Raw genomic sequence first — 9,289 nt, 5'->3', positions numbered from 1 at the left:
ACATGTAGTGCTTGTTTTTCCATTCTTGAGATACATCACTTAGTAGAATGGGTTCCAGCTCTTATAAAATGTGGTATATGTATACCATGGAGTACTATTCAGCTTTAAGAAACAATGGTGATATAGTACCTCTTGTATTTTCCTGGATAGAGCTGGAGAATCTATTCTTTGGTTGAGAGGTACAACCATCCAGTAGCTGCACCACAAGGAGAGAGTCAGGGGAATCTCTTCTATCCTTCAGAGCTCCTACAAGGGCTCCCCAGTGGCAAAGCCTGATGGAAGGCCAGAAAGGAGGAAAGGATTTGAATATAACCCATAAAGGTAAGGTTCCTGAGGGCAGAGAGCAAGGTGTAAGATGTTGGAGAATAGGTAGAGAAGCACAACAATTCTATGAGGAGTTTCAAGAATATCTGGCATAATAATATTTGGCATTTTACTTAAGGAGAAGGAAAATATTAAATCTCCTTAAATTTGAGGAAAAAAGTTGTATAATTTGCTAAGAGACCAGAACTAAAGATCTAATCAGCTCTTGAATGGTGAGAACAAGGGCTTTGAGATGCCCACGATTCTGTTCATTATGGAGTTCATATGAACTCAACTTGAGTAATTCAGAAATATTTTAGTGCTCTGTGCTGTTCACAAAAAAATACATGGGCTTGTTTATATTTATAAACTTTATTAAATAATTTTATAACCAATCTGCATATACATTATATTTAACAATTCAATATAATAAATACTTTAGGATAAATAAGTGAAACCATTTTAGAGCCCCTAGGGCTTACAAAAAGAATCTTCAAAGATCCATATTTATAATCTTAAGACAAAGAATAATAGTTATAAAAGGTAGCAAACCATTCATTCAAAAATAAATAAATTTTTTAAATTAAATAAATAGGAAGCCTAAGATGTTTTAAATGGAAAGCTCTTAATTATCGAGTCAATGTTGAGATGATGCTTTGACAAAAGGTAATCCATCTGTTCAGAAATTCTACAATGGTTGTCTCATCAACATCTTCACACATGAATGTTTCAGATCCCTATAAAAGAAAAATTTTAAGTTTAGTTCAGAGTAGTTTACCACATATAATTATTCTCAATTGAAGTCTTATAGGCTTATGGCCTTTATTTTCAAGATTGTTAAACATTATTCATGTTTTCTTGAAATGATGATGTGCCAAAATTATATATTTTGTTAGGATACCAAGTGATAGTAACATAAGCTGAAATATTCCTCATTTGTTAATTCTGTCAATGAATACAAATTTTTTCCCTGAATTGGATGCAAATAAACATAAAAACAGTTCTAGACAAATATTTTATTTGAAATAAAATTGACCTCTTTTCCTCTGGGTATGTATCTATATATAGATTAACTGTATGAAGTGATATATGCACATCATGCTTTCTTCTTTTCTAAGTCTTGATTAAGAGTCTCTTATTACTCTACTTAAATGAATCTCATATTTTCCTCAAAGCAAGATAGAACCAGCTTAGAGTAAGTTAGGACAAGCTTCTGTTTGGGGAAAATTTGATGTTAAGAACATCTTCATAAATATTTATACTTACCCCTACTCCACCCTAGTATCAATGCAGGTGAGTTTGCTAACCTTTAAAAGTCTAAACATTAGAAAGTTTTGCAGACTGACTTTTTGGAAATTAGCCACCTCTTCCTAAAGGAGCTCTTTTAGCTCTGCTTCTAGCTGACAAGCTAAGAAGGAAATATTTTAATAAATAGTGAGATACAAGGGAGGGCTTTTTCAAATTTGAAGTAATTCCTATCCTGGGAACAAAAACAAGCGAGATAGAACATTCCCTTTAAATAAACTATTGTAGTATTATATACCCTCTTAAACATAATTGCTTAAATGTTGTAATCTCTTGGGATTAAATTTTTTAAGTATCTGGATTTTGAAACACCGTTTTATAATTTTCACATAATTTTCTCTGAAATTTGTATCATTTATAGTGAGTTTTCTGTTAATGATTTCAGAGCAAACCTCTTGACATAGTTAAGGAACTAAATCTATCAATGTCTAGATGACAGTGATCTTGATGTATTTTTTAAATAAAAATAAAAACAATCCACTAATAAAATTACTCTTATTTGGAAACAACTAGAGTTACATACTTTTAGAAACTTAGTTCTACTATTGTAATTAAAATTATGATGCTTAATATTTAGGATACCTATTAACTCATGAATTTTGTCTTTGGCAGATGGGATGAGAAAAAAGAGCTGTGAAGCTCTTTTGTTATCACCTGAGTCCCTTGTATATGTTATGCTCCTGTGCATTTAAAAATACTTAAGGTCCTGAAAGTGGTTATTGCCTTAAAGGAGTTGATTGTCTAGTCATCTGGCCATTTTAATGGCTGCCATTTGCTGAGAAAAATCTCTTATGGTTAATCCCTCTATCAAATGATAGGGAAACACCATTTGAAAAGCTCTCCAGATAATCAGTATTGGCTATTATAGTAAATGATCTGAAGAAATTGAAAGATACATAATGAAATCTGTTTCCTATTAAATTCAGTTCAGTGCCTTGTCCCTGAGTGGATGGTCTAGCTTATACTTCCCAACTCCACAATGTATCATCTAACAATAGAAATGATTAATGTTTGCAGTGTGCTTAAAATGTTGGCTAATTAAATGCATGGGTACTTCACAACACAAAAAAATATTATACCACTTTAAAACACAGTGCTTTCCCCCTTCTTTTTATTTTATTTCCAGGACAGCAAATAAAGTAATGCCTTACCTTTAGTTCCAGAACTGTTACATTGATGTTGCCAATTAATTCCCTGGTATCTCTCAAGTGAAAGTTTTCACTTTGGTCTAAATTTAGCACTTTCTCCAGAGCTTCGAGTTCTTCTTCTAGACACTGAAGATGTTTCAATTCTGTGGCCTAGAATAATTATCAGATCAGTTTACTCCATAGTAAAGGTCAGAATCAGAAATTAATCTCGAATTTATTAAGAGTAGCAGTATATAGTTTTTACCGTTCTCCCTCTTCTCAGTATTGCGGTAAAGGTGGATCAATATAGTTTACATTATAAAACTGGAAAAAACTAGGGCCAAAGTACCTATGGCTAGCATTAACTATTAACAGCAAATGAGTCATTAGGTTCAGCTTAATTTGGTTTTGCAAAAAGTCAACATATCTGCATCTAAATGCAAATTACAGATGCAGACTGATTACTTTTCCAGTCTGCATAGAAATCATTAGAACCAAAGCATTTAGAATGTGGAAATGTAAGAATCACATACTATGTTTCTAATATTTGATGATCTAAGAGTTGAGAATCACAGAATGTTAAAAGACAGAAGGAGCTGGATGCCATCTATCACAATCCCAACATTTTACAGATTAGGTAATTGTGATCATGCTACGACTACTCTCAACATAGCCTGGAACAAGACACATTTAACTGTATCTTAGATGTTTACTTCTTTACAGTAGCTACATTAAGATGCATTTTTAAAAAATCATTTGTCCCTGGCCTGGTGCGGTGGCTCACGCCTGTAATCCTAGCACTCTGGGAGGCCGAGGCAGGAGGATTGCTTGAGGTCAGGAGTTCAAAACCAGCCTGAGCAAGAGGGAGACCCCATCTCTACTAAAAATAGAAAGAAATTTATTGGAAAACTAAAAAGATATAGAAAAAATTAGCCGGGCATGGTGGTGCATGCCTATAGTCCCACCTATTCAGGAGGATGAGGCAGAGGGATTGCTTGAGCCCACGAGTTTGAGGTTGCCGTGAGCTAGGCTGGGCAACAGAGTGAGACTGTGTCTCAAAAAAAAAAAAAAAAATTATTTGTCCCAACCATATAAAAAGTCCCTATTTGAAGGAATTTTGGACAGACCTAACTAACATATATATGTGTGTGTGTATGTATATATATGTGTATCTATATAATATTTTTATGATACATTATAATTTCAAAGTGTTTTCTCCTAAATAAGCCCATTTAAGTCTCACAGCCACTTTTTGAGGTAAAGAAGTGCAGTATCGTTATCTCCATTTTACAAAGAAGGAAACAATCTCAGAATCTGTGTTTTCCCCAATGCCACATAAGTACAGCCAGGATTAAATTTCAATTTTTTTTCATTATAGCATTAGCACAGCATCCTTTGAATTACATGTTTTTATTAATTTCTAAAAATCTTTTGTAAACAGAATGGTGGTTAAATGAACAAATGAATGGAGTTTATCACATTACTTTTGGTTTCAAATAGAGTTTGAGTTGTCATTTAGAAACTTAGATTTCAAGGAACTCAACCACTCCTAAATTGTGCAGATAATCTCATATTATCTTTCTAACAATCATTAGAGGGAAAGGTAGGACTAGACAATGCATGTCTCATATATCCATCTACTGCCCTTTCAATTTACTACAAGTTCTACACGTTTAGGGCTTAAATTTTAGGCATGAGCAAATTAGAGCTATTTCCTTCAGAAAACAGATTCTGGCACCCAAGTTTTGCCCATGCTCTGCTGACTGGCACAACTACTAGGAAACTTTATACCCCTGTTGTAGCCTAGAACCTTGGATGGTCTGTGCTTATGCTCTATCTGAATCCCAAAACAACCAAACAAAACTTTTAATCTTGGAAAATAACTCTAGTTCTATTGGTAAGAAGGCATGTAAGTCCAAAATTTTATATTTCCCAGAGAGAATTTTGTCTTTAATATCACTAATGATAGCTAATGTTTACGTGGTGTTTACCATATGCCAGACACTATTCTGAATGCCTTACATTTGTTCATTAATCCTCATAAAACTATATTAAATATATACAATTATTATTCATGTCAGTAGGCAAGAAACTGAGTCCCAAAGATTAGGTAATTTCTCCAAGGTCACAAAAGCTAGGACATGTTGGAGCTGGGATTTCTCTTCAAATAATCCGGCCCCAGAGTCTATGCTATTAATTACTGTGCTACGTTGCTTCTTAGGAATCTTTCTTTCTAAAACAATAGAAGAGTTTTTAAGTGGCCTCCTATGAAATCAATTTTGATATTTTATGTGCTAAAATGATATCAAATGTCTCTAGAGTTTTACATTTTTTAAATCAGCATTTTCTTTTAAAATGTTCCAGCAATACAGTGAGAATATTACTCTTGTGTTTTCCCCCTCCCTCTTTCCTAATATACAAGTACATATAAAAAAAAATAGACAAAACGATTTGAACAGAAGCCTCATTATCAAACTTTGGTTTTTAAAATATATATATATTAAAGTTACTCATTATTTTCCTCAGATGAGGTGCCATTAATCCAATCAGTGTTCAAATTTTCATATTACTTTGAATTTTACTAAAACATAAATTGAAGATAGAAAATTGTACTTACCTTCTTGGGCACGTAAAGTTTCAACGTAAGCATCCTGGAGAGTTTGGGATTCTTGTAATTCTGAGAAAACATAACACATTACTATTTAAAAAACAAAACACAGCTAGAAAATTAAATGTAATTTTAGTAAGAAAGGCAATATACTTACATTAACTCCATTCAAAGCCATCTGTAAATCCAGCAGTAATTGCTCCAGTTGTTGCCGTGTTTCCTTTGTAGAGCTTGAAGTAGGTGCACTGTTCGTGACAAGGGCTAGAGTTAGTGCAATGCAAGACAAGAGTAGCATCTTGTACATTGTGGCAGAAGTTGAGGTTACTGTGAGTAGTGATTAGAGAGAGTGATAGGAAGCTCTTGAACAGAGAAGCAATTTATACTGTTAATTCTGGAAAAATATTATGGGGGTGTAAAAATGTTTTACATATTACACATATTTTCAAAGACTCTACCTGTCTGAAAAAACATTACCTTTATTTTTCCTCTTTTGATGACTCTTTGGAATTTCTTTAAACCCCCATAAACTGACTGACTGGATGTAGGTGAAATCCCTCTTGGTTACATTAGCCCACACTTAGGTAAAGTTTTAATTCATGCAACACCTTCTGTATGAAACAATTTTTCCTCCTCTTTTCTTTAAGGGGGTGGGGATACAAAAGTAAGTCATGAAAATTTTCTCTTTGTCATAAAACTGCTGAACATGTGAGCAGTATGTTGTGGTGGACAAGAGCAAGAGTAAATAGATGAATAAACTTTTAGATTTGTTGATTAAACAGGAAGAATATTGGTTTCCTGTTTCAGGATGGTTTTACCTTTTATCTACACAATGAGCTAATTGCATACAAGATGATAGATTGCTTCTTACACAGTCAGCTAGAGAAATATTAAGATTAGAATACATAAAACTTATTGAGCTTGGGATACCATTTTATACTGCTTTAATTTTAACATGTTCTAGAATCTGCTTAAATATTTTAATGTCTACTATGCTTTTTAAAAAGAGTGTAATGTTTAACAAATACTCAGAAAAGGATTTGCATTCAAGGACACTGAAGCTAGTTTTATAATAGACTTCATATATGTTATATGTAAACCAATTCATGCTTCTAGTTTTTATGTTTTTACCTCTTTAATAGATTTATTCTCTAAAACGCCTGAGACACTGTGAGTGTAGCAATAATAGTTATGAAATATGATCAGATCAGTTTTTTTTTAGTTGGTAGACTGGCTAGAATATGTAGGATATGTGTTTATCCATCCTCAGTATAATGCAAAAACTGGCTGAATGATAGTATGTATAGGTATATACTTCTAATTTAGCCTGAGGACAATTAAAAGATCCTTTCTCAAAGAGATTGTTTGTAATGCTTCCATTTTACTGCCTTATTCATTTCTTGTTTTTAAACAGATATTTGTCTAACCACTGTAATGTCCTTAGATACATAGAGAGGAAAGAGAACAGTGTACAGACATATACTCAGTCTAATTTTAGCCTTACAACAAACGTGTGAAGTGATGGTTTTTATTTTGCAGATTAAAAAAACTGAGGCTCAGAATTTTTTGTTCTGGGTCACTCATCCCTTACTGGCAGTAAGGGACAGAACAAGGATTTGAAAAGAGAATGTTCTGACTCGAGAAATCCACTCTTACCATTGATATTCCTTTTCAAAGAAGCAATGTGCAATAGGGAAGATATGTACATAAACAGTTGTAATCTTAGGTCAAAGGTGATTGCTGCCTCAAGAGAGAGAGATATAAAGAATTTTGAAGAAAGAACAAACGATTATGACAATTATGAGGGTGCATAGGAAGGGTTAAGCATTCTTAGGAACACTCAATTATAATCTCTTACAAAGAACAGAGAAAAATGGTTCAGTAATACCTATCTATGCATTAGGTAATATTCTAGAGAATATAAAACATCTTCACAAAATTTAAAAATAAGGGTTATAGTTACTCAGATAGAAAAAAATGAAGAAAAGGCCAGATTAGGGACAAATCTTGTGATCTTTTTGTTACTAAAAGATGCCAAATGTCTCTCTGTACCTTTTATATCAAAATTACAATGTTAGCATTGTTATAAGGGAAAGGCTATTTGGTGGTCTGTGTATCATTTATTTAGTATAATTAAACTACTCTAAATACTTTCATTGTCTAATCCCAGCATCATCAACTCAGGCCTTTACCCTTCCAGAATGGAAGAATTCAGGCCCACACATTTTCCTTTGTGGGGGCTTTTCCAATGAGGCCTTTGATGTTCTCACAGTCTTGATATTTATATTTGTCTGGCTCTTTCCATTAGAGAATGGGGCAATATATGGCTACCTTTTGGGGACCCTGTAGAAAATTGATAATACCTAGATTATCACTATTATTTCATAATAGGCACCATTAGAGAAGTTGGATTTTTAATTTTTTCCTTGAAATGCTTGGGGAGAAAGCTATCATGCTGTGGCATACTTTCGCTTTCTAACATGTCTGACGCATCAGCTGGCTTTTCTGGCTACAGTGGTGGTAAAGTCAGTAGCAGATAGCTAACTACCTTGTGTGTCACACCCTCTGCCTCTCCTTTTACTAGGCAGAATTTTACTATTCAACACGAAGCTATTTTAGGTGCTTAACATTGTTTGTGACTCAGCCTCAGTAGCTGAAATTCTTTAAAAAGGGCAGCCCCTGCCTAGCAAAGAGGTTGGTTACTATTTTGCATGTATTATCCATCTATCAAAGCTGACTTTCAAGGATTCTGCCTTCCACAAAAATTTCTTGTTTTCACCCTCTTTCACAGATTAGTAAAACTTTAGTTTGGTCTGGAGTTTTATGCCTATATTAATGCATCTCTTGTCAGTTTCCCAACAGCCTCTTGGCTTTTCAAGATTCAGTTCTCTTTCTTTGAAATTAGGAACATATTGTTGGATGGCCTCCATACCATCCAGAGAGAACTCATCTAGGGGCTCTGTGTTTCCTATGAAAATCGGAATTACTTCAGGCATAGGTTGGTGCCCAGTCTTTATCACACCTATGGTCTCCCAAACATGATACCACTTCTGTAAATCCATTCATGATCACAGTTAAGTCCCTGCTGTGTGTGCTCTTCTTCCATGGGGTAGATTTTAATAATGTTCACAGCATTTTAGGAAGGAAGAATTATTTCCTTGGTACTTTTAATTTTGCAAGTGTTTTCAAATTCATTATCTCATTGACATTTTACTGATAAGAAATTCGATATCTGCAGAAGTTAAGTGATTCACCCAAGATAATATTCTTAATTAGTGGTGAAGTTGGACCAAAACCTCAAAGCATTCATGGTCCATCATGATCTCATCTATTTCCAGTATAAACTAGTGATGCCAAATTCTAGGCCCATTAGCCTACATAGGGTATGCTGAAGTAAATTGTGCCTACTACTCCATCTCACTTCACTCTATCAGTGATAGCTCCTGAGCCAGGCAAGAAGGCATCATCTAACTTCACCTAAACAATACCTTGTCTGAATAGCTTTGGGATTTCTAGGAACTTGGAGCAGCTGAATTCATACAGCAGCTACAAAAGCTGTGTTTTGCTCATGTTTTTGAATCTGTTTCTGGAGGCTTTTTGAAAGTCTTATTTAAGAAATATATTTCATAAGGCTATATCTGCCATAGATGGTGATTCCTCTGACAGATCTGGGCAAAGTTAAATTGAAAACCTGCTAAAAAACATTCATCATTATAGATGCCAATAAGAACATTTGTGATTATTGGGAGGAAGTCAATATATCAACAATTAGTAGGAATTTGGAAGAAGTCGATCCCAATTCCCATGAATGACTTTGAAGGGGATCAAGACTTCAGTAGAGGAAGCAACTGCAGATGGGGCGAGAAGTGGAGACTGAATTGCTGCGATCTCATGACAAAACTTGAATGGATAAGAAGCTGCTTTCTATGGATGAACAAAGGACGTCGTT

General features: G+C 34.2%; 1 protein-coding gene across 1 annotated transcript; it reads right to left on the bottom strand.

The window, feature by feature from the left end:
* Window positions 1-659: 659 nt before the first annotated feature.
* Window positions 660-5,926, bottom strand: IL2 (interleukin 2). Its single transcript, XM_012784161.1, has 4 exons — window positions 5,501-5,926; window positions 5,353-5,412; window positions 2,760-2,906; window positions 660-1,040 (listed from the first exon to the last, which is right to left on the bottom strand). The coding sequence occupies exons 1-4, from the start codon at window positions 5,645-5,647 to the stop codon at window positions 933-935; spliced, it is 462 nt and encodes a 153-aa protein (XP_012639615.1). The 5' UTR covers window positions 5,648-5,926; the 3' UTR covers window positions 660-932.
* Window positions 5,927-9,289: the final 3,363 nt, after the last annotated feature.

The sequence above is a fragment of the Microcebus murinus genome, chromosome 15 (assembly GCF_040939455.1).
Source record: "Microcebus murinus isolate Inina chromosome 15, M.murinus_Inina_mat1.0, whole genome shotgun sequence".
In the NCBI taxonomy this organism is placed as follows: Eukaryota; Metazoa; Chordata; class Mammalia; order Primates; family Cheirogaleidae; genus Microcebus; species Microcebus murinus.
The sequence above is the reverse complement of the archived record's forward strand: the minus strand, read 5'-3'. Positions and strand labels throughout refer to the sequence as shown.